This window comes from Xenopus tropicalis, chromosome 9 (genome assembly GCF_000004195.4).
Source record: "Xenopus tropicalis strain Nigerian chromosome 9, UCB_Xtro_10.0, whole genome shotgun sequence".
Lineage (NCBI taxonomy): Eukaryota > Metazoa > Chordata > Amphibia > Anura > Pipidae > Xenopus > Xenopus tropicalis.
In genome coordinates this window covers 9,101,333-9,126,079 of record NC_030685.2, presented here as the reverse complement: position 1 = coordinate 9,126,079, position 24,747 = coordinate 9,101,333, and the positions used below count along the sequence as shown (strand labels likewise).

Genomic DNA, 24,747 nt, shown 5'->3' with positions numbered 1-24,747 from the left:
CCAGAGCTCTTTCAGTCCCCCCAGGTAGCGCTACCTGCCCCAAAGTCCCTTCCCCAGAGCTCTTTCAGTTCCCCCAGGTAGTGCTACCTGCCCCAAAGTCCCTTCCCCAGAGCTCTTTCAGTTCCCCAGGTAGCACTACCTGCCCCAAAGTCCCTTCCCCAGAGCTCTTTCAGTTCCCCCAGGTAGCACTACCTGCCCCAAAGTCCCTTCCCCAGAGCTCTTTCAGTTCCCCCAGGTAGTGCTACCTGCCCCAAAGTCCCTTCCCCAGAGCTCTTTCAGTTCCCCAGGTAGCACTACCTGCCCCAAAGTCCCTTCCCCAGAGCTCTTTCCCCAGGTAGCACTACCTGCCCCAAAGTCCCTTCCCCAGAGCTCTTTCAGTTCCCCCAGGTAGTGCTACCTGCCCCAAAGTCCCTTCCCCAGAGCTCTTTCCCCAGGTAGCGCTACCTGCCCCAAAGTCCCTTCCCCAGAGCTCTTTCAGTTCCCCCAGGTAGCGCTACCTGCCCCAAAGTCCCTTCCCCAGAGCTCTTTCAGTTCCCCCAGGTAGTGCTACCTGCCCCAAAGTCCCTTCCCCAGAGCTCTTTCAGTTCCCCAGGTAGCACTACCTGCCCCAAAGTCCCTTCCCCAGAGCTCTTTCAGTTCCCCCAGGTAGCACTACCTGCCCCAAAGTCCCTTCCCCAGAGCTCTTTCCCCAGGTAGCACTACCTGCCCCAAAGTCCCTTCCCCAGAGCTCTTTCAGTTCCCCCAGGTAACGCTACCTGCCCCAAAGTCCCTTCCCCAGAGCTCTTTCAGTTCCCCCAGGTAACGCTACCTGCCCCAAAGTCCCTTCCCCAGAGCTCTTTCAGTTCCCCCAGGGAGTGCTACCTGCCCCAAAGTCCCTTCCCCAGAGCTCTTTCAGTTCCCCCAGGTAGTGCTACCTGCCCCAAAGTCCCTTCCCCAGAGCTCTTTCAGTTCCCCAGGTAGCACTACCTGCCCCAAAGTCCCTTCCCCAGAGCTCTTTCAGTTCCCCCAGGTAGCACTACCTGCCCCAAAGTCCCTTCCCCAGAGCTCTTTCCCCAGGTAGCACTAACTGCCCCAAAGTCCCTTCCCCAGAGCTCTTTCAGTTCCCCCAGGTAGTGCTACCTGCCCCAAAGTCCCTTCCCCAGAGCTCTTTCCCCAGGTAGCGCTACCTGCCCCAAAGTCCCTTCCCCAGAGCTCTTTCAGTTCCCCCAGGTAGCGCTACCTGCCCCAAAGTCCCTTCCCCAGAGCTCTTTCAGTTCCCCCAGGTAGTGCTACCTGCCCCAAAGTCCCTTCCCCAGAGCTCTTTCAGTTCCCCAGGTAGCACTACCTGCCCCAAAGTCCCTTCCCCAGAGCTCTTTCAGTTCCCCCAGGTAGCGCTACCTGCCCCAAAGTCCCTTCCCCAGAGCTCTTTCAGTTCCCCCAGGTAGCGCTACCTGCCCCAAAGTCCCTTCCCCAGAGCTCTTTCCCCAGGTAGCGCTACCCGCCCCATAGTCCCTTCCCCAGAGCTCTTTCCCCAGGTAGCACTACCTGCCCCAAAGTCCCTTCCCCAGAGCTCTTTCCCCAGGTAGCACTACCTGCCCCAAAGTCCCTTCCCCAGAGCTCTTTCCCCAGGTAGCGCTACCTGCCCCAAAGTCCCTTCCCCAGAGCTCTTTCAGTTCCCCCAGGTAGCGCTACCTGCCCCAAAGTCCCTTCCCCAGAGCTCTTTCAGTTCCCCCAGGTAGCGCTACCTGCCCCAAAGTCCCTTCCCCAGAGCTCTTTCAGTTCCCCCAGGTAGCGCTACCTACCCCAAAGTCCCTTCCCCAGAGCTCTTTCAGTTCCCCCAGGTAGCACTACCTGCCCCAAAGTCCCTTCCCCAGAGCTCTTTCAGTTCCCCCAGGTAGCGCTACCTGCCCCAAAGTCCCTTCCCCAGAGCTCTTTCAGTTCCCCCAGGTAGCACTACCTGCCCCAAAGTCCCTTCCCCAGAGCTCTTTCAGTTCCCCCAGGTAGCACTACCTGCCCCAAAGTCCCTTCCCCAGAGCTCTTTCAGTTCCCCCAGGTAGCGCTACCTGCCCCAAAGTCCCTTCCCCAGAGCTCTTTCAGTTCCCCCAGGTAGCGCTACCTGCCCCAAAGTCCCTTCCCCAGAGCTCTTTCAGTTCCCCCAGGTAGCACTACCTGCCCCAAAGTCCCTTCCCCAGAGCTCTTTCAGTTCCCCCAGGTTGCACTACCTGCCCCAAAGTCCCTTCCCCAGAGCTCTTTCAGTTCCCCCAGGTAGCACTACCTGCCCCAAATTCCCTTCCCCAGAGCTCTTTCAGTTCCCCCAGGTAGCACTACCTGCCCCAAAGTCCCTTCCCCAGAGCTCTTTCAGTTCCCCCAGGTAGCACTACCTGCCCCAAAATCCCTTCCCCAGAGCTCTTTCAGTTCCCCCAGGTAGCGCTGCCTACCACAAAGTCCCTTCCCCAGAGCTCTTTCAGTTCCCCCAGGTAGCACTACCTGCCCCAAAGTCCCTTCCCCAGAGCTCTTTCAGTTCCCCCAGGTAGCACTACCTGCCCCAAAGTCCCTTCCCCAGAGCTCTTTCCCCAGGTAGCGCTACCTGCCCCAAAGTCCCTTCCCCAGAGCTCTTTCAGTTCCCCCAGGTAGCACTACCTGCCCCAAAGTCCCTTCCCCAGAGCTCTTTCAGTTCCCCCAGGTAGTGCTACCTGCCCCAAAGTCCCTTCCCCAGAGCTCTTTCAGTTCCCCCAGGTAGCGCTACCTGCCCCAAAGTCTCTTCCCCGAAGCTCTTTCAGTTCCCCCAGGTAGCGCTACCTGCCCCAAAGTCCCTTCCCCAGAGCTCTTTCAGTTTCCCCAGGTAGCTCTACCTGCCCCAAAGTCCCTTCCCCAGAGCTCTTTCAGTTCCCCCAGGTAGCGCTACCTGCCCCAAAGTCCCTTCCCCAGAGCTCTTTCAGTTCCCCCAGGTAGCACTACCTGCCCCAAAGTCCCTTCCCCAGAGCTCTTTCAGTTCCCCCAGGGAGCACTACCTGCCCCAAAGTCCCTTCCCCAGAGCTTTTTCAGTTCCCCCAGGTAGCGCTACCTACCCCAAAGTCCCTTCCCCAGAGCTCTTTCAGTTCCCCCAGGTAGCACTACCTGCCCCAAAGTCCCTTCCCCAGAGCTCTTTCCCCAGGTAGCGCTACCTGCCCCAAAGTCCCTTCCCCAGAGCTCTTTCAGTTCCCCCAGGTAGCGCTACCTGCCCCAAAGTCCCTTCCCCAGAGCTCTTCCCCAGGTAGCGCTACCTACCCCAAAGTCCCTTCCCCAGAGCTCTTTCCCCAGGTAGTGCTACCTGCCCCAAAGTCCCTTCCCCAGAGCTCTTTCCCCAGGTAGCGCTACCTGCCCCAAAGTCCCTTCCCCAGAGCTCTTTCAGTTCCCCCAGGTAGCACTACCTGCCCCAAAGTCCCTTCCCCAGAGCTCTTTCAGTTCCCCTAGGTAGCGCTACCTGCCCCAAAGTCCCTTCCCCAGAGCTCTTTCAGTTCCCCCAGGTAGCGCTACCTGCCCCAAAGTCCCTTCCCCAGAGCTCTTTCAGTTCCCCCAGGTAGCACTACCTGCCCCAAAGTCCCTTCCCCAGAGCTCTTTCAGTTCCCCCAGGTAGCACTACCTGCCCCAAAGTCCCTTCCCCAGAGCTCTTTCAGTTCCTCCAGGTAACACTATCTGCCCCAAAGTCCCTTCCCAGAGCTCTTTCAGTTCCCCAGGTAGCGCTACCTGCCTCAAAGTCCCATCCCCAGAGCTCTTTCAGTTCCCCCAGGTAGCTCTACCTGCCCCAAAGTCCCTTCCCCAGAGCTCTTTCAGTTCCCCCAGGTAACACTATCTGCCCCAAAGTCCCTTCCCCAGAGCTCTTTCAGTTCCCCAGGTAGCGCTACCTGCCTCAAAGTCCCATCCCCAGAGCTCTTTCAGTTCCCCCAGGTAGCTCTACCTGCCCCAAAGTCCCTTCCCCAGAGCTCTTTCAGTTCCCCCAGGTAACACTATCTGCCCCAAAGTCCCTTCCCCAGAGCTCTTTCAGTTCCCCAGGTAGCGCTACCTGCCTCAAAGTCCCATCCCCAGAGCTCTTTCAGTTCCCCCAGGTAGCTCTACCTGCCCCAAAGTCCCTTCCCCAGAGCTCTTTCAGTTCCCCCAGTAGCGCTACCTGCCCCAAAGTCTCTTCCCCGGAGCTCTTTCAGTTCCCCCAGGTAGCGCTACCTGCCCCAAAGTCCCTTCCCCGGAGCTCTTTCAGTTTCCCCAGGTAGCTCTACCTGCCCCAAAGTCCCTTCCCCAGAGCTCTTTCAGTTCCCCCAGGTAGCACTACCTGCCCCAAAGTCCCTTCCCCAGAGCTCTTTCCCCAGGTAGCGCTACCTGCCCCAAAGTCCCTTCCCCAGAGCTCTTTCCCCAGGTAGCGCTACCTGCCCCAAAGTCCCTTCCCCGGAGCTCTTTCCCCAGGTAGCGCTACCTGCCCCAAAATCCCTTCCCCAGAGCTCTTTCCCCAGAGCTCTTTCCCCAGGTAGCACTACCTGCCCCAAAGTCCCTTCCCCAGAGCTCTTTCCCCAGGTAGCGCTACCTGCCCCAAAGTCCCTTCCCCAGAGCTCTTTCCCCAGGTAGCGCTACCCCACACACAGGAGACTCTATACCTTCCCTCAGATGGATCCCTCACTGGGGACTCACACAGGGACACACACAGGAGACTCTATACCTTCCCTCAGATGGATCCCTCACTGGGGACTCACACAGGGACACACACAGGAGACTCTATACCTTCCCTCAGATGGATCCCTCACTGGGGACTCACACAGGGGACACACAGGAGACTCTATACCTTCCCTCAGATGGATCCCTCACTGGAGACTCACACAGGGGACACACACAGGAGACTCTATACCTTCCCTCAGATGGATCCCTCACTGGGGACTCACACAGGGACACACACAGGAGACTCTATACCTTCCCTCAGATGGATCCCTCACTGGGGACTCACACAGGGACACACACAGGAGACTCTATACCTTCCCTCAGATGGATCCCTCACTGGGGACTCACACAGGGACACACACAGGAGACTCTATACCTTCCCTCAGATGGATCCCTCACTGGGGACTCACACAGGGGACACACAGGAGACTCTATACCTTCCCTCAGATGGATCCCTCACTGGAGACTCACACAGGGGACACACACAGGAGACTCTATACCTTCCCTCAGATGGATCCCTCACTGGGGACTCACACAGGGACACACACAGGAGACTCTATACCTTCCCTCAGATGGATCCCTCATTGGGGACTCACACAGGGACACACACAGGAGACTCTATACCTTCCCTCAGATGGATCCCTCACTGGGGACTCACACAGGGGCACACACAGGAGACTCTATACCTTCCCTCAGATGGATCACTCACTGAGATCCGCAGGGTTAAAGCATCTGACCACAGAGTAGCAGATCTCTCTTTAGAGGCTGGCTCTCAGAAGAGCTCCCCTCCACCTTTAAACTGACACTGCTTACTGGATGGTCTCTGTCTCAACTCTGGCAAAACAACAGGGGCACCCTTATAAACTGCAATCCACCCCTGATTTTTGGCTCCAAACCTAGGCACACCTTTCTCCCACCAGTGCTCTGGGGCATCCAGCCAATCAGGTTCCTCCCCAGTTTGTAGCCGGGCGGGATGATGTCACAGACAGAGAAACAGGGTAAAGAGTTCTCTGATCCCCTACATATGTAAATAGTAACAGAATGAAGCAAGAAGGGGTGGGAACCTTATTATCATGGGGGGGTAAGTTGGCTGATGCAAACGGGGAAAAAGCAGAAATTTTGAACTCTTATTTCCCATCTGTCTATACATCTGAGGAGCCAGATAATGAAAGCTTCCCTTGTAATATACCCAGTGCTAGTAATTTAGCTACTGACGCATGGGTCACTCGGGAGGGAATTGAAAGAGACTTGAACATGTAAAGGTAAACAAAGGTCCAGGGCCGGATGGGATTCATCCCAGGGTATTAAACGAGCTAAGCTCTGTAAATGGAAAAGCTCTTCATCGAAGGACTGGCAAATAGCTAATCTGGTGCTGTTATTCAAAAAGGGATCCTATTCTCAGCCCGGAAACTATAGGCCTGTTAGTCTGACATCAGTAGTAGGAAAGCTTTTGGAAGGGGTAATAAGGGATAGGGTACTTGAATACATCACAAATCACAATACTATAAGTTTGTGCCAGCATGGTTTTATGCAAAACAAACCTTTCCGGAGTAATTTAATTGCCCTTTATAAGGAGTTGAGCAGAAAACTTGTCTATAGAATGGAAGTGGATGTGATCTACTTGGAATTTCTAGGGCCAGTGCATAGAGTGAAAGTGGAAGCCAGAAATGGCATCTGAAAGTGCCCAAAATGGCAGCCAACAACCCTGCAAATGATGCACTGGTATTGGGGGGGGGAAGGAATGACTATATGCTTACCTTTATACTGGATAAACTGTATAAGCTGTATTTGTATTAAAGGGGTAGTTCACCTTATCTATTAGTATGTTATAGAATGCTCTATTCCAAGTTTTTGAATAATTTGCCTTTCTGTTTTGCATCTTTCCAATGGGGGTCACTGACCCCGGCAGCCAAAAACGATTGCTCTGTTAGGCTCCAATTTTATTGCTATTGCCCATTTTTATTAGTTCTTTTTCTATGCAGGCCCTCTACTATTTATATTCCCATCTCTTGTTTCAACCACTGTCTGGTTTTTATGGTAAATAAGACCCTAGCAACCAGATAGCGGATAAAATACTAAATGGAGAGCTGCTGAACAAAAATCTAAATAACTGAAAAAAACATAAAAAATGAAGACCAGTTGAAAACTCAGAATTTCAATATCTACATCATATAAAGAGTTAATCTAAAGGTGAACTATCCCTTTAATATGAACCACCCCTTTACTGCCAGCGCACAGTAATAAAGAATCTATGAATATTATAGGAACCCTCTTAATTCAGTGTGCAGATCCCTTCTTTGTTATCAGATTTCTCCCTATTTCTAACTGAATTTACTCTCACTCTCTGCTTTTCTTCTAACTCTCTAACCTTCATTTGCATCTCCATCTCCTTTATTTGTATCTCTCGGTCATACAGAAACTTCAGCACTCTTATCTTTCTCTTCTCCCTCAGCGCCACTGGGTCCCCCATTCTCTCCATACGGAACTGGATCTCAGTCAGAACCTCACAGAAAAACTTCAGCACATTCTCGTGCCTTCCTCTTGTCTTTAACTGATCTTCTTGGGTGAAATTTTCTAATGCAAAGATCTGCTCCGCTCCCATGTTCTTGAACTTTGTCTTTACATCCAGAAAATCACAATGTGTCTTATGTGTGAGAACCACAACTGGGAATATTTCTGTTGAGAAATAAATATAAGTCTTTACACGCTCTTCTAGGCTTTAAAGTTGTAGACATAGACCGTGCCAGCCTCCCCTACCTCCCTGGCACTTAGACAGTGATTGGTAATTAGTATAACATTCATATTAAGACAACCCATGGCATACCCTTGTCACTAACTGAATGTAATAAGAACTAACTTATGTAAATTTGAACCAACTGGAAAGGGGACAGTATTTGCAACTGGTTTAAATGTACATGAACCAGTTAATTAGATTTCATTGGTGAATAGGAAATGGTATATGCAAAGTATGGAGAGTTTTTGCTGCAGAAAACTAGACTACAACATATTCTGCACAGAAAAAGTCACGATGGAGAAAGTTGCCACTAAAAAAATAATAAACCCCAGTGTATTTTGTACGGGTAAAATTATCCCGAAGATAAAGGACATAAAAGGAGGTGGTTCCATAGCTGAATGTGGGAGGAGGTATGATAAGTAATGGGGAAGGTCCAGAGATATTGGCACAGATCAACAAGGAAGGTGGTTGGTTAGTATGTGGGATAGTGAAGAGACTAGAGCAGGAATGCTACAAAAGGGTGCAGGGAGGCCAGTGGGCAGAGGATAAGGGGAGGGTGGAGGATGGAGGAGAGGGGAAAGTGTGTAGGGAGGATGAACCAAGCAAGAGAAAGTTATAAGGGGAGGTTGGTGTTGTACTGAGCAATGGTATAAGGGGTGTTTTGGGGGAACAGGCAGGGAGATGTGAGTGCGCAACATAGATAAAAAGGGGAGGCTGCAAATACAGTGTACAGCTGCCATAGGAAGTCCTAAACTATACATAGTAGATTTAGAGATTCTCCATTATTCTGGATAATTATTATAAAGTGTTTGTGCCAGATCCTTACCAGTCAGATCCCGAGCAAATTCCAGCAACTTTTTGATATCTGGTATCATCTCTCCGTTGAGCCCATTCTTCACACTAAAAAAGATTAACTTAAAATATATTAAACAAGATTTTTTTTTTTCTCATCTGAGGAAGACTTTCAAATATTTATGAATAACGAGATCCATTTTTCAATGTCTGACAAATTCCACTAAATAGCCAGGCGTGGGGGGGTCCCTAGGGGCTGAACCTTTATATCTGCAAATCATAGAGGGTATCACTAACAATCTAAAGATAATAGACGGCTCATCCCACTAGTTTTGCTTAGTAAGCTAATTGATATACTAAGTACTTGCACTTTCAGCTACGAAGTCAATATGTTCTCATTCCTGTTTGTATTAAAGGGACAACTAAAGCCTAAAAAATAATATGGCTAGAAATGTTTAGCTATGTGTTTTGAGCCCTTGTACCAGCCCAAAGCCACCAAAGCTCTATAGAAATAAAGCCCCATGTATACAAAATACAGCATTTCTAATGATTTTCAATTTAAGACTTTAGTTCTCCTTTACCTGTTCGGCTGTAAGTTATATTTTTTAGTAATTCTAGGTGATATAATAGGTACAATATAATATAATAGATACAATAGGCGGGCTATTGTCTGTAGATGCAGCTATTAATATGCTATACATTTCCTAGCTCACAAATTCGTATTTCAGTGCCAATGATTAGTTATAATATTACAGACAAAGATATTACATTACACTCTATGACTAAATATGAATCAGTGACTCTCACCTGAACACAAAGATTGGGAAGATAAAGTCTGATGGCTGAACTGTCTTCTCCGCTTCCACGATTCGTTCTTGAAGTCTAAATCCTCTGCTCCACTCAACCGCCTCATCCAGGGGCAATAAATTGGCTTGAGATAAAAACCAAATGACAGTAAAATGATTTCAGTTAGACTTATAGTGCATGTTGCCAGACATTACCCTAGTGCCAGTGTTGTTATACCCATAACGGTCGGTAGAATCAGCTTTGTACCCTTTCCACATGCTCCATTTATGTTCCTGATGCCCCATCTAGGTTGGTACTGACATTGGCTGAGCTAGAAGTCTGAGTGCCCAACACACTGTACCCACTGTATGTCATTATACCATTCCATAATGTTAATGGGCCTAATAGCTCACTGTACCCACTGTATGTCATTATACCATTCCATAATGTTAATGGGCCTAATAGCTCACTGTACCCACTGTATGTCATTATACCATTCCATAATGTTAATGGGCCTAATAGCTCACTGTACCCACTGTATGTCATTGTACCATTCCATAATGTTAATGGGCCCAATAGCTCACTGTACCACTGTATGTCATTATACCATTCCATAATGTTAATGGGCCTAATAGCTCACTGTACCACTGTATGTCATTATACCATTCCATAATGTTAATGGGCCTAATAGCTCACTGTACCCACTGTATGCCATTATACCATTCCATAATGTTAATGGGCCTAATAGCTCACTGTACCCACTGTATGTCATTATACCATTCCATAATGTTAATGGGCCTAATAGCTCACTGTACCCACTGTATGTCATTGTACCATTCCATAATGTTAATGGGCCCAATAGCTCACTGTACCACTGTATGTCATTATACCATTCCATAATGTTAATGGGCCTAATAGCTCACTGTACCACTGTATGTCATTATACCATTCCATAATGTTAATGGGCCTAATAGCTCACTGTACCCACTGTATGTCATTATACCATTCCATAATGTTAATGGGCCTAATAGCTCACTGTACCCACTGTATGTCATTGTACCATAATGTTAATGGGCCCAATAGCTCACTGTACCCACTGTATGTCATTATACCATTCCATAATGTTAATGGGCCTAATAGCTCACTGTACCCACTGTATGTCATTATACCATTCCATAATGTTAATGGGCCTAATAGCTCACTGTACCCACTGTATGTCATTATACCATTCCATAATGTTAATGGGCCTAATAGCTCACTGTACCCACTGTATGTCATTATTGTACCTTCTTGAAATCTAATGTTCCTTTTCTGTCCATCTAAAAGCCATCAACCATAATGTTAATGGGCCCAATAGCTGGAAGGCATTTATATGCAATGCTTAAACAGGGCAGTCATGTTATTTATGTAAGTGAAGTCCTACTGTCTGCTTATATTTACATTAGATTTTTTTTCAACTTAAGTATAAAGAAGGACTTCATAACCATGTAGCCATAGACCAAATATTGCTGGACTTCAACTCCCAATACAGTCAAACATACCATGAAGGGTTAAAGAATAGCGGAAGCTGTAGTCTAGATACATCAAGGTTGGATTTTTAAAGCAAAAGTTTCTGAAAGTTGTTTTTACCCAGGGGCATAATGCGGTAAGATCCACTCGTTTGATGAGGTCACCAATTAAGTGGATCTTCTGCCCACCTACGGATCGGGAACCGCATTAATAAGCTGATGTGGCCCCTGATCCAACCAAAAGATCAAACCTGCCGATTGAGATCTGTCCAATTTTTGGCCTGATATCAGCTGGGTAGGCCTGTCGGGGGCGCCCATACGCGGGCAGATAAGCGGCTGAATCAGTCTACAGGGGCCAAATTAGCAGCTGAAATCTGCTCGTGTATGGGCACCTTTAGCCTGGCTTCCTTAGGGCTTATAGCTCTCTAAAACCCTTCCAACTCTTTAGCACTTCTCAGATCTGATTACAGTCCGATATCAGCGAATAAAGTTGCACAGAACAAAAGAAAATAAACATTTGCTCCAGAGAAAACCAAATACAGTATCTTTACACAGCGCTCTCCAAAACAACCCCAAACAATCTTTATTCATAAAGTGCAGCTGAGTTACAATACTGCATATAAAATAAAATAAAAAACAAATAATTACTTTTCTTAAAGGAAAAGTTGTTTAGCAGTTTACAGTTTCTCCATAAAAACTAGATCAAACTTCAATATTCTAAGTTTCTTATGCTGACAGTTACACAGTAATTCCTCTGTTAGGGTCATTCTCAGTGGAAAACCTTCTTGCATCTGTATTTATTTCTGTAATGCTTAGAAACTGTGGGGTGGCAGAGAAGAGTCTATACAATGCAAATTTACTCTTATATACCTTCCTTAACGGGGCACTAAACCCTGCTGCACAGCGCGGCTCAACCAAACGTTACTCAGCTGTTGCTGGACTACAAATCCCAGAATAATGTAACATATAATGAAGGGTGAGGCATGCTGGGAGCTGTAGTCCAGCAACATCAGGGTTGTATTCTTAAAGCAATATTGCACAATAAAACTTTCCCAGCTCTCTAGGGCCCGCATTGGCAGCATTGAAATGCAAAAGAATCCTCCAATGAGATCCCAGCTGATCTGTATAAATCCGGCTCCCTGTTCTCTGTTCCTGCAATTGGAGTTGGGAGCATTAAGCACAGTTTCCCAGCACTGAACAAGTCTGTCCCTTTATCCCCATGTCTGATTCCTGTGCCATATAATGACGGGAAAATGCCATCATTATCTCTATATGTAAGGTACCAGCAAGGGGCCTGACACAGTGCTGGGAATCAGCATTCTCATTGGTCGCTTCTCTTGCATCTATAATTAAGTTTTGGGTCAGTAGAATTCTCATTGGTGAATCGGTTTCCATGTGTAATTACGTTTTTCATCAACTTCTATAAGAACTAGGGGGCACAGTGGGACAGCTTTACGGTTGGATTTAGTGTCTCTTTTCTACTTTAATATTATACCAAGCAAATAATATCAGAGGTGAATCTGACACTTACCAAGCTGAGCAAATATCTCTCCAGTTTCATAATCATTCATTGTGGGGCACCCGCGGTTATCTACCAGAATCAGGGTGTCAGTCAGAGGATATGATATTCTGGACATTGTATGAGCTCCACCATCACCCTCCTCTTCTGGTTTGATATAGTTCTGGTACTCGCCATTTTCCAAGACGTACTTGCAGGTGTTGATAAAGGAGGATTTGCCGTGTCCCAAAAACCCAAAGAGCTGGAGCAGCACCCGCTTGTACCCCTGATTGCCTCTGGGGCAGGAATCCAAACTAAAACTTTTAATGTGACTTGTCATTTCCTCGATGGCTTCCATGTCTGACTTACAGTGTATGTGCCACGGGAGAATGAAACCAGGTGAGCAGAAGCTGTATTTATAGACCTGACAAACTGAAAGTAGAATATTCAGTCTATCAAAATACTCTTTGTTACTGGGTGCGGGCGCTTGTATTCCATAGGGCTAATGTAAGAACTTACTAGACTTTAGCTGAATCCTTATTGTGTGACTTTTCTTTCCACCTTGTTACAAATGATAGAAACACAGACAGAACTTAGAGACACTGAATTCAGTGCAATTATTTATAGGTTAATTCTATCACTTATATACCATAGAGTGAAAGCACCATATACCCCTCCCACAAAGGGGAGAAAAATAACAAAAAAAACAACAACTTATTGTGTCCAAAGCAAAGTTAATGGAGATTCATGTACTGACTGGTTATTATATAAAAAACACAAACTATGATAAGAATTTCAGTTCCACTATATCTGGGAATGAATTATGCCATTGCAAAGCTTTTTCTGTATACAATATTTCAATTTTCATATTACCTTATAATCTCCCCCATGTCCAATGTCCAGGGCATTATTAGCTGTAGTTGTTAAGGTGCAAACCAATAACTCCTCCCAAGTTATTTATGAAGCAGTTGCATGGGGGTTTGTGTGCATTACACACGGGGAGAGGCCAAACTGTGCCAGTAGGTGTATAGGCAGAACAACATGATATGTACAGGGGAACCTCTGCACAAACACTATGTTCCTTCCCAGGATGCAAAGTGACTGACACTGAGCTCAGAGTTTGGGCTCTCACTATTATAAACAGGCTGTGTATGGAACCCCCAGGCTGCTCAGCAACCCTTTGCTTTGGTCAGTGTAATGCAAGTGTTAGAGAGAGTCATTTGTAGAAGGATAGAATTCAGAATGTGTTTTGCTTAGAAAAAGCCCCAATTATCTTCTGAGCTGATATTTTGGGGGATGGGGATATGGGAATATTTGGGAGTCTGTTGGAAACAAGTTATGTCTAAATACTGAGCTAAAGCTTGTTTTTATTGATATCCTGTAATAAAATGTGTATAATAGGGCAGCGCTAGTTTATATGTACCTGTACCCATGATGCACCTGTGTCTCTGTGCCAATGGGATCATTTTTAGGTTCCACCTAGTTCTCTATGGAGGTTGAAGAAAAAAATATATACACAAGAGCATTGACCAATGAGAATGCTGATTAGATTCCCAGCACTATATCAGCCATTTTGATCTTATCTTACATATAGAGATAATGATGTCATTTTCCCGTCATTATATGGCACAGGAATCAGACATGGGGATAAAGGGACAGACTTGTTCAGTGCTGGGAAACTGTGCTTAATGCTCCCAACTCCAATTGCAGGAACAGAGAACAGGGAGCCAGATTTATACAGATCAGCTGGGATTCTCATTGGAGGATTCTTTTGCATATTTATGCAGCCACTGGCTTTGTGCTGTTGTTTTGATAATTTACTACGTTCCCTAAGCTCCGCCTCCCAACAGCAGCCCAGAGCAAACTGAGCATGTGCAAGCCCTAAATCTTAAAAAGATGGTCTAACAAAGTAACAAGATGGCGGTCCCCTCTGGACAACTTTGAAAGCATAAATCATTACTTTAATTAGGCTTCTCACCCTCTGGGCTTGTGCAGTAAGTTCAGAATGTTTATGTTTATGTTCAGTATACAAAATACAGCATTTCTAATGATTTTCTATTTTAGGCTTTAGTTCTCCTTTAATAGTGTGGATCAGCCAGGTTCCCTTTGTGTTTGTGCTGCACCCTGGCAGCCTACCCCTGTGTTACTGGCAAGGGATTTGCCTTTCTATTTTTCACTAATAACAACACCTTCCCCTGTAAAACCTGTGTGTCCAGCTGCACTGGATAAACTGTCCCCTTTCTCATCAGTCAATCCAAACAAAAACCATAGAGGAAGCACCAGAACCACCTCTTCTTTTAAAAAAAACATTTTATTGTTTCCATTAAAAACATCACAAAGTCCTATACAGCGAGCTTAAAGGAGAACTAAAGTCTAAAATAGAAAATCATTAGAAATGCTGTATTTTGTATACTGAACATAAACATAAACATTCTGAACTTACTGCACAAGCCCAGAGGTTGAGAAGCCTAATTAAAATAATGATTTATACTTTCAAAGTTGTCCACAGGGGGCTGCCATCTTGTTACTTTGTTATACCATCTTCTATAAGATCTGGCTCCTGCACATGCTCAGTTTGCCCTGGGCTGCTGTTGGGAGGCGGAGCTTAGGGAACGTAGTAAATTATCAAAACAACAGCAACTAAGCCAGTGGCTGCATAAATATTCAAAAGAATCCTCCAATGAGAATCCCAGCTGATCTGTATAAATCTGGCTCCCTGTTCTCTGTTCCTGCAATTGGAGTTGGGAGCATTAAGCCCAGTTTCCCAGCACTGAACAAGTCTGTCCCTTTATCCCCATGTCTGATTCCTGTGCCATATAATGACGGGAAAATGACATCATTATCTCTATATGTAAGATAATATCACAATGGCTGATATAGTGCTGGGAATCTAATCAGCATTCTCATTGGTCAATGCTCTTGTGTATATATTTTTCCTTCAACCTCCATAGAGAACTAGGTGGAACCTACAAATGATCCCATTGGCACAGAGACACAGGTGCATCATGGGTACAGGTACATATAAACTAGCGCTGCCCTATTATACACATTTTATCACAGGATATCAATAAAAACAAGCTTTAGCTCAGTATTTAGACATAACTTGTTTCCAACAGACTCCCAAATATTCCCATATCCCCATCCCCCAAAATATCAGCTCAGAAGATAATTGGGGCTTTTTCTAAGCAAAACACATTCTGAATTCTATCCTTCTACAAATGACTCTCTCTAACACTTGCATTACACTGACCAAAGCAAAGGGTTGCTGAGCAGCCTGGGGGTTCCATACACAGCCTGTTTATAATAGTGAGAGCCCAAACTCTGAGCTCAGTGTCAGTCACTTTGCATCCTGGGAAGGAACATAGTGTTTGTGCAGAGGTTCCCCTGTACATATCATGTTGTTCTGCCTATACACCTACTGGCACAGTTTGGCCTCTCCCCGTGTGTAATGCACACAAACCCCCATGCAACTGCTTCATAAACACTTTGACAGAAATTGTTTGTCTGTTGTGTGGTTGTATATAAAAGAAAAAAAAAAAGCCCCAGTGCTAAAGCCAGTAATATTCTGTACCTTAGCCATGGGGGGGAGTGTAAGGTGCATATACAGTCACTGTATTACATACAGACAAACCTTCCCAATGGGGCAGTTTATTCCCAGAGGGGCTGTTGGGTAATAGCAAAGTGACTGAAACTTTTGTCACAGCTTCTGCCTCTGTTTCCAACCTTTGTAACTTATATTTGTTACACAGCTCAGTATTTGGGATCATTACAAGGGGGAAAGAAAAGCCACACTAAGGATTCAGCTTAAAGGACAACTAAAGCCTAAAAAAGAATATGGCTAGAAATGTTTTGGGCTCTTGTACCAGCCCAAAGCCACCAAAGCTCTATAGAAATAAAGATCCATGCCCCTGAAGATGCCCACAGTAGCTCTCCATCTTTTGCCTTGCCCAACTCCTGCACATGCTCAGTCTGCTCTTGGCTGATGTCAGTGACCTGAACTTAGGGATCGACTCACAATATTCTTCTTTCCCCTGCCTGCTTGCTCTAGTCTCTGCCTGTTCCCTATTAAACATGCATACTAGCCAACCAATCACAGTCCTGTCTGGCTGCTCTCTAAAAAACTGAAGTCCTTTTGAGCTTGGGGCGAGACTTTAGCTGAATCCTTAGTGTGGCTTTTCTTTCCACCTTGTAATGATTCCAAATACTGAGCTGTGTAACAAATATAAGTTACAAAGGTTGGAAACAGAGGCAGAAGCTGTGACAAAAGTTTCAGTCACTTTGCTATTACCCAACAGCCCCTCTGGGAATAAACTTTCCCATTGGAAAGGTTTGTCTGTATGTAATACAGTGACTGTATATGCACCTTACACTCCCCCCATGGCTAAGGTACAGAATATTACTGGCTTTAGCACTGGGGCTTTTTTTTTTTTCTTCTTCTTCTTCTTTTATATACAACCACACAACAGACCAATAACTGCTCTTGAAATGTTTATGAAGCAGTTGCATGGGGGTTTGTGTGCGTTACACACGGGGAGAGGCCAAACTGTGCCAGTAGGTGTATAGGCAGAACAACATGATATGTACAGGGGAACCTCTGCACAAACACTATGTTCCTTCCCAGGATGCAAAGTGACTGACACTGAGCTCAGAGTTTGGGCTCTCACTATTATAAACAGGCTGTGTATGGAACCCCCAGGCTGCTCAGCAACCCTTTGCTTTGGTCAGTGTAATGCAAGTGTTAGAGAGAGTCATTTGTAGAAGGATAGAATTCAGAATGGTTTTTGATTATAAAAAGCCCCAATTATCTTCTGAACTGATATTTTGGGGGATGGGGATATGGGAATATTTGGGAGTCTGTTGGAAACAAGTTATGTCTAAATACTGAGCTAAAGCTTGTTTTTATTGGTATCCTGTAATAAAATGTGTATAATAGGGCAGCGCTAGTTTATATGTACCTGTACCCATGATGCACCTGTGTCTCTGTGCCAATGGGATCATTTCTAGGTTCCACCTAGTTCTCTATGGAGGTTGAGGGAAAAAAATATATACACAAGAGCATTGACCAATGAGAATGCTGATTCCCAGCACTGTGTCAGGCCCCTTGCTGGTACCTTACATATAGAGATAATGATGTCATTTTCCCGTCATTATATGGCACAGGAATCAGACATGGGGATAAAGGGACAGACTTGTTCAGTGCTGGGAAACTGTGCTTAATGCTCCCAACTCCAATTGCAGGAACAGAGAACAGGGAGCCAGATTTATACAGATCAGCTGGGATTCTCATTGGAGGATTCTTTTGCATATTTATGCAGCCACTGGCTTTGTGCTGTTGTTTTGATAATTTACTACGTTCCCTAAGCTCCGCCTCCCAACAGCAGCCCAGAGCAAACTGAGCATGTGCAGGAGCCAGATCTTATAGAAGATGGTATAACAAAGTAACAACATGGCAGCCCCCTGTGGACAACTTTGAAAGCATAAATCATTACTTTAATGAGGCTTCTCAACCTCTGGGCTTGTGCAGTAAGTTCAGAATGTTTATGTTTATGTTCAGTATACAAAATACAGCATTTCTAATGATTTTCTATTTTAGACTTTAGTTCTCCTTTAAGAACTGCTGACTAGCCACTTGAAGCTAATCAGACCCAGATTGTCAGCCCGTAGCACTTATTCTGTACCTACCTACCCTACACCTAGAATCAGCTAGCCATATGAGTTGTACACATGGGTTTATTTACAAACTTAGGTGATGCATTGCCTGAGCACAGCTACTAATAGCAACTAATTACTTTTTTACTTTAAAAGAGAACTGAACCATAAAAATGAACATGGCTAAAACACTATATTTTATATATACAGCATCTCAATAGCAGCAATGATCCAGGATTCAAACTTGTCACAGAGGGTCACCATCTTGGAAAGTGTCTGCGACTCACACATGCTCAGTGAGCTCTGGGCAGCCGGTAAGAAGCTGAGCTTAGGGGTCATCGCAAATTATCAAGCGGAAAATGAGGTTGGTCTGTCATATAAGCTGATGCTACAGGGCTGATTATTAAATTCTGTTGCTGATTGCCCTGGTTTCTGAGCTGCCATTTAATGTGAATCCGAATAAATGACTAATCAGCAGCATTGAGCATGTGCAGCAGAAGATGGGGGGCTACTGGGGCATCTTTGGGGGGCACTGATCCTCCCTGCTAAAGGGCAGTGGTGCCTTGTGCTGGTAGAGAAGCCCAAATCATAATATACAACATTTCGGCCCTACTATTTCTCCATCTTTTGGTTGGCTGCTCAGAATAAATTGCTGATTGGCTGCTGTTTCACTTGTTTAATTTGGCACCTACAGTAAGTTCTTACATTAGCCCTATGGAATACAAACGCCCGCGCCCAGTAGCAGAGTATTTTGATAGACTGAATATTCTACTTTCAGTTTGTCAGGTCTATAAATACAGCTTCTGCTCACCTGGTTTCATTCTCCCGTGGCACATACACTGTAAGTCAGACATGGAAGCCATCAAGGAAATGACAAGTCGCATTAAATATTTTAGTTTGGATTCCTGCCCCAGAGGCAATCAGGGGTACAAGCGGGTGCTGCTCCAGCTCTTTGGGTTTATTGGACACGGCAAATCCTCCTTCATCAACACCTGCAAGTACGTCTTGGAAGATGGCGAGTACCGGAACCATATCAGATCAGACAAGGAGGGTGATGGTGGAGCTCGTACAGTGTCCAGAATATCATATCCTCTGACTGACACCCTGATTCTGGTAGATAACCGCGGGTGCCCCACAATGAATGATTATGAAACTGGAGAGATATTTGCTCAGCTTGGTAAGTGCCAGAGTCACCTCTGATATTATTTGCTTGGTATAATATTAAAGTAGAAAAGAGACTCTAAACCCAACTGTAAAGCTGCCTCACTGCGCCCCCTAGTTCTCTATAGAAGTTGATGAAAAACGTAATTACACATGGAAACCAATTCCCCAATGAGAATTCTACTGACCCAAAACTTAATTATAGATGCAAGAGAAGTGACCAATGAGAATGCTGATTCCCAGCACTGTGTCAGGCCCCTTGCTGGTACCTTACATATAGAGATAATGATGGCATTTTCCCGTCATTATATGGCACAGGAATCAGACATGGGGATAAAGGGACAGACTTGTTCAGTGCTGGGAAACTGTGCTTAATGCTCCCAACTCCAATTGCAGGAACAGAGAACAGGGAGCCAGATTTATACAGATCAGCTGGGATTCTCATTGGAGGATTCTTTTGCATTTCAATGCTGCCAATGCGGGCCCTAGAGAGCTGGGAAAGTTTTATTGTGCAATATTGCTTTAAGAATACAGCCCTGATGTTGCTGGACTACAGCTCCCAGCATGCCTCACCCTTCATTATATGTTACATTATTCTGGGATTTGTAGTCCAGCAACAGCTGAGTAACGTTTGGTTGAGCCGCGCTGTGCAGCAGGGTTTAGTGTCCCGTTATGGAAGGTAAATTTGCATTTTATAGACTCTTCTCTGCCACCCCACAGTTTCTAAGCATTGCAGAAATAAATACAATGCAAGGAGGTTTTCCATTGAGAATGACCCTAACAAAGGAATGTCACTTAATGAACTTACTGTGTAATTGCCAGCATAAGAAACTTAGAATATTGAAGTTTGATCTTGAAAAATAATAAACTTGAATGACTGTGCGAATTTATTCACTGATATTGGACTGTAATCAGAACTGAGAAGTTCAGGGTTTTCAGTGAAGGTTTCTTATTGAGTGGGCTGCTAGCCTTTCAGACAGTTTTGCTTTCAAAATCCAACCTTGATGTTTCTAGACTACAGATTCCACTATTATTTAACCCTTCATGGTATGCTGAAGTGTACTGGGAGTTGAAGTCCAGCAATATTTGGTCTATTGCTACATGGTTATGAAGTCCTCCCTTATACTTAAGTTAAATCTAATGTAAATATAAGCAGACAGTAGGACATCGTTTAAATAAATTACATGACTGCCCTGTTTAAGCATTGTATATAAATGCCTTTATATCTTCCAGCTATTGGGCCCATTAACATTATGGTTGATGGCTTTTAGATGGAAAGGAAAGGAACATTAGAATTCAAGAAGGTACAATAATGACATCCAGTGGGTACAGTGAGCTATTAGGCCCATTAACATTATGGAATGGTATAATGACATACAGTGGGTACAGTGTGTTGGGCACTCAGACTTCTAGCTCAGCCAATGTCAGTACCAACCTAGATGGGGCATCAGGAACATAAATGGAGCATGTGGAAAGGGTACAAAGCTGATTCTACCTACCATTATGGGTATAACAACACTGGCACTAGGGTAATGTCTGGCAACATGTACTAAGTCTAACTGAAATCATTTTACTGTCATTTGTTTTTTCTCAAGCCAATTTATTGCCCCTGGATGAGGAGGTTGAGTGGAGCAGAGGATTTAGACTTCTACAGCGAATCGTGGAAGCGGAGAAGACAGTTCAATCATCAGACTTTATCTTCCCAATCTTTGTGTTCAGGTGAGTCGCTGATTCATATTTAGTCATAGAGTGTAATGTAATATCTTTGTCTGTAATATTATAACTAATCACTGGCACTGAAATAGGAATTTGTGAGCTAGGAAATGTATAGCATATTAATAGCTGCATCTACAGACAATAGCCCGCCTGTTCTTCCCCACCCCTGGGAAGTTTTTAGCACCGAGGAGGGTGTAAACACTGTAACATATAAAAGGCCACGGAGATGGAGGAAAAGCTGGAGTTACATATAATGATGGTATGTGGGATATTAAAAGGACACTAAACCCTGCTGCACAGCGCGGCTCAACCAAACGTTACTCAGCTGTTGCTGGACTACAAATCCCACAATAATGTAACACAGTGCTGTCCAACTGGAGGCCCTCTGTGTGGCCCCCCACCTGTCTGGCTGCTTTGATGGCTTACTCTTGTGTAAGTTTTAAATGGTAACAGTACTGTGATTAACTGGCCCCCTGCATGGTTCTCACCTCAGATTCAGGCTGTAATCCCTCTGTATTGTTTAAATATGTAATCCCTTGTGTTGTTCACACCTTTTAATACCTGCATTGTTCACCCCCTGCAGTGTTCACACCTCAGGCTCAGGCTGTAATAACCCACATTGTCTACCTGTTCACACCTCAGACTGTAGGAGCAGTTGAAACCCACAAATAATCCCTGCACACTACAAAAAGAACATATACTGAAGTGGTACTGCAATTAAAAAGTTTTTTAATATATAGTTATTGTGCAGACTGCAGGAGCAGTGCCAGCATTGTGTCACTCTATGCTGCCTGTGTGTGCCATACACATAGGACAAGCAGAGTATGGCACACACAGGCAGCACAGGGCAGGCAAAGTATGGCACACTCAGGCAGCATAGGGAAGGCAGAGTATGGTACACACAGGCAGCATAGGGCAAGCAAATTATGGCACACACAGGCAGCATAGGTAGGGCAGTCAGAGTATGGCACACACAGGCCAAGTATGGCACAAACCAGCCAAGAATGGCACACACAGTCAAAGTATGGCACATGCAGGCAGGGTAGGGAAGGCAGAGTATGGCACACACAGGCAGGCTAGGAAAGGCAGAGTATGGCACACACAGGCAGGGTAGGGAAGGCCAGAGTATGGCACACACAGGCAGGGTAGGGAAGGCAGAGTATGGCAGGTTTTTGCTGTACTACAACCATTAATATGGGTATGGTCATGTGATAACATGGGTGTGGTGTCAAGTGGGTGTGGTTTCAAAAAGGGGAGTGGTCAAAACTGGCTTCCATTATTGGCCCTCCACCACGTAGGTCAGAAAAATTCCGGCCCTCGGTACCACAGAAGTTGGACAGCACTGATGTAACATATAATGATGGTACATGGGGAATCATGGCTGCGCTATATGTGTACTGTAAAAAAGAGTGAGGCACAGTACTGGGAGAAAACTTTCTTCAGGGGGCTATAACGAACCATTTGTGAATGACTAGAAAACATTGTCTCATAACTTGTAAATTTATACTTACACCCGAACAGGTAAATCTTCAGTATATTCCAACTACAAGGAAGCGAATCAGAATTAAAATAGTATGGCATGTTAAATCCCCCATTTCCCCAATGTATCTTCCTGATTTATAAACTGTCCAATGTGCAAATTAACTCCCAATAAAGTGCATAATGCATGTGTATACAAATCTGTTCCACCGTGTGTCTACACGTGCACTGTGCTCTTTATTGGGAGTTAATTTGCACAATGTATGGTTCATAATTCATTAAAAGAGGAGGAAAGGTTAAATGTCTTAATGTCTTATATATATTGATAATGGGTGAGGGCAGAGGATTTATTGTTGTTGTTTGTATGTACTTTGTGGTCACAGCCTCATTGCACCCCCGCCTAATGGTTTAAAATGTAGTGGTAGAGCACAACTTTCCCTTTTTTGCTATAGTTTATACAGGGGCAATGGCCAGCTCCATGTTGTAGCCCCCACCCTTCCCAGCTACAGTCAGGTGATCCCATTGGGCCAATAAAAAGGGCAACCATAGGGGGTTTTAACCTTGAAAGCAAGTAAGTTGCAGGTAAAACTCAGTCCCTGAGTGTATATTGAAGCAGTAGAATTCATAATGAATCACATAAGCTCCGGTTGCTTCTCCAATCTTGAATGGCTTGTGCGTTTCACTCGCCTAAGGAGGGACTTTTCTAGTATGTTGTTAAGCTGAAATATAGAGAGAAAGGTGCTATCCTGATAAATTAATGAATAGTGGGAATAGTATGGGGTTGCTGAGTTCTCAAAACAACTTGATGACTCCTTTACCCTCTGTGTCTGTTTTAGACTTCTAGATAAATAACTGAACTTGCCCATTTCTATAGTTACTGAGTTGTTTTGAGGGGGAAATGGGCATTCGTAGCTGAAAGTGCAAGTACTTAGTATATAAATTAGCTTACTAAGCAAAACTAGTGGGAGGAGCCGTCTATTATCTTTAGATTGTTAGTGATACCCCCTATGATTTGCAGATATAAAGGTTCAGCCCCTAGGGACCCCCCACACCTGGCTATTTAGTGGGATTTGTCACACTTTGAAAAATGGTTCTGGTTATTCATAAATATTGGAAAGTCTTCCTCAGATGAAAACAAATTCTTGTTTAATATATTTTAAGTTAATCTTTTTTAGTGTGAAGAATGGGCTCAACGGAGAGATGATACCAGATCTCAAGAAGTTGCTGGAATTTGCTCGGGATATGACTGGTAAGGATCTGGCACAAACACTTTATAATAATTATCCAGAATAATGGAAAATCTATTAATCTACCATGTACATTATAGGACATCCTATGGCAATCGTATGTGCACGATAGCATTGATGGAAGCGCATAAAATTAAAAAGCAAAAACAAAATCTAGTGCAAAACGTATGATTACTATGTGAACCAAACAGCAAAAGTGCTTGTAATAAGACAAATAGCAGTGTGTAGCCCCACTCAGTATGTCCAATATGGATGCTCACCAGACATAGTAGGGATGAAACATGTGATAAATCAAATCAGGTGTTGTCGTTTATTAAACAATTTTACACTATTTCTGTTTTCCTCTCCATATTGTATACATTGAGGATTGAGGTTTCACTACAATCAACAATCAATCAATGTTGTAGTCTATGGGCTTTTTTTTGCAGCAAAAACTCTCCATACCTTGCATATACCATTTCCTATTCACAGATGAAATCTTATTAACTGGTTCATGTACATTTAAACCAGTTGCAAATACTGTTCCTTTTCCAGTTGGTTCAAATTTACATAAAAGATCTTATTACATTCAGTTAGTGACAAGGGTATGCCATAGGGCAGGGATCCTGGAGGTGCCAATGAGCGATATTATTGGCTATTTGGTAGCCCCTATGTTGACAGGAAGCCTACAGAAGGCTCTGTTTGGCAATTACATTGGGTTTTTATGCAATCAAACTTGCCTCCTAACCAGAAATCCAAAAATAAACACCTGCTTTGAGGCCACTTGGAGCAACATCCAAGGGATTGGGGATCACTGCCATAGGGTGTCTTAATATGAATGTTATACTGATTACTAATCACTGTCTAAGTGCCAGGGAGGTAGGGGAGGCTGGCACGGTCTATGTCTACAACTTTAAAGCCTAGAAGAGTATGTAAAGACTTATATTTATTTCTCAACAGAAATATTCCCAGTTGTGGTTCTCACACATAAGACACACGGCAATTTGCCGGATGTTAAGAGAAAGTTCGAGAACATGGGAGCGGAGCAGATCTTTGCATTAGAAAATTTCACCCAAGAAGATCAGTTAAAGACAAGAGGAAGGCACGAGAATGTGCTGAAGTTTTTCTGTGAGGTTCTGAATGATATCCAGTTCCGTATGGAGAGAATGGGGGACCCAGTGGCGCTGAGGGAGAACAGAAAGATAAAAGTGCTGAGGTTTCTGCATGACCGAGACATTCGAATGAAGGTTAGAGAGTTAGAAGAAAATTCAGTTAGAGAGAAGGGGAAATCTGATAACAAAAAAGGGATCTGCTCACTGAATTAAGAGGGTTTCTATAATATTCATAGATTCTTTATTAGGGGATATTAAGGGATAGTTCACCTTTAAATTAACTTTTAATATGATACAGATATTGAAATTTCGAGACAGTTTTCAACTGGTCTTCATTATAGTTTTTCAGTTATTTAGATTTTTGTTCAGCAGCTCTCCATTTAGTATTTTAGCAGCTATCTGGTTGCTAGGGTCTTATATACCC

The 24,747-nt window shown here is 44.7% G+C and overlaps 2 protein-coding genes across 2 annotated transcripts; one reads left to right on the top strand and one right to left on the bottom strand.

Moving 5' to 3' along the window:
- Positions 1 to 6,848: 6,848 nt before the first annotated feature.
- On the bottom strand, positions 6,849 to 12,503 carry LOC101734384. The gene is made up of 4 exons (XM_004918364.4): positions 12,014 to 12,503; positions 8,996 to 9,119; positions 8,223 to 8,296; positions 6,849 to 7,338 (listed from the first exon to the last, which is right to left on the bottom strand). Exons 1-4 carry the CDS (start codon positions 12,336 to 12,338, stop codon positions 6,935 to 6,937), a joined length of 927 nt encoding a protein of 308 aa, XP_004918421.1. The 5' UTR covers positions 12,339 to 12,503; the 3' UTR covers positions 6,849 to 6,934.
- Positions 12,504 to 18,269: 5,766 nt separating this feature from the next.
- On the top strand, positions 18,270 to 24,536 carry LOC116407656. Its single transcript, XM_031893394.1, has 4 exons — positions 18,270 to 18,806; positions 20,386 to 20,509; positions 23,161 to 23,234; positions 24,172 to 24,536. Exons 1-4 carry the CDS (start codon positions 18,344 to 18,346, stop codon positions 24,534 to 24,536), a joined length of 1,026 nt encoding a protein of 341 aa, XP_031749254.1. The 5' UTR covers positions 18,270 to 18,343.
- Positions 24,537 to 24,747: the final 211 nt, after the last annotated feature.

What these genes read in the sequence shown, in the direction of transcription:
- LOC116407656 (XM_031893394.1), top strand. Translation starts at nt 18,344, where the DNA reads ATGGAATACAAACGCCCGCGCCCAGTAGCAGAGTATTTTGATAGACTG. An exon ending in AGAGATATTTGCTCAGCTTG is followed by an intron (nt 18,807 to 20,385) that starts GTAAGTGCCAGA and finishes TTTTTTCTCAAG; the next exon opens with CCAATTTATTGCCCCTGGAT. An exon ending in TTCCCAATCTTTGTGTTCAG is followed by an intron (nt 20,510 to 23,160) that starts GTGAGTCGCTGA and finishes AATCTTTTTTAG; the next exon opens with TGTGAAGAATGGGCTCAACG.
- LOC101734384 (XM_004918364.4), bottom strand. Translation starts at nt 12,338, where the DNA reads ATGGAAGCCATCGAGGAAATGACAAGTCACATTAAAAGTTTTAGTTTG. An exon ending in TTCCCAATCTTTGTGTTCAG is followed by an intron (nt 8,297 to 8,995) that starts GTGAGAGTCACT and finishes AATCTTTTTTAG; the next exon opens with TGTGAAGAATGGGCTCAACG. An exon ending in ATTTGCTCGGGATCTGACTG is followed by an intron (nt 7,339 to 8,222) that starts GTAAGGATCTGG and finishes ATTTCTCAACAG; the next exon opens with AAATATTCCCAGTTGTGGTT.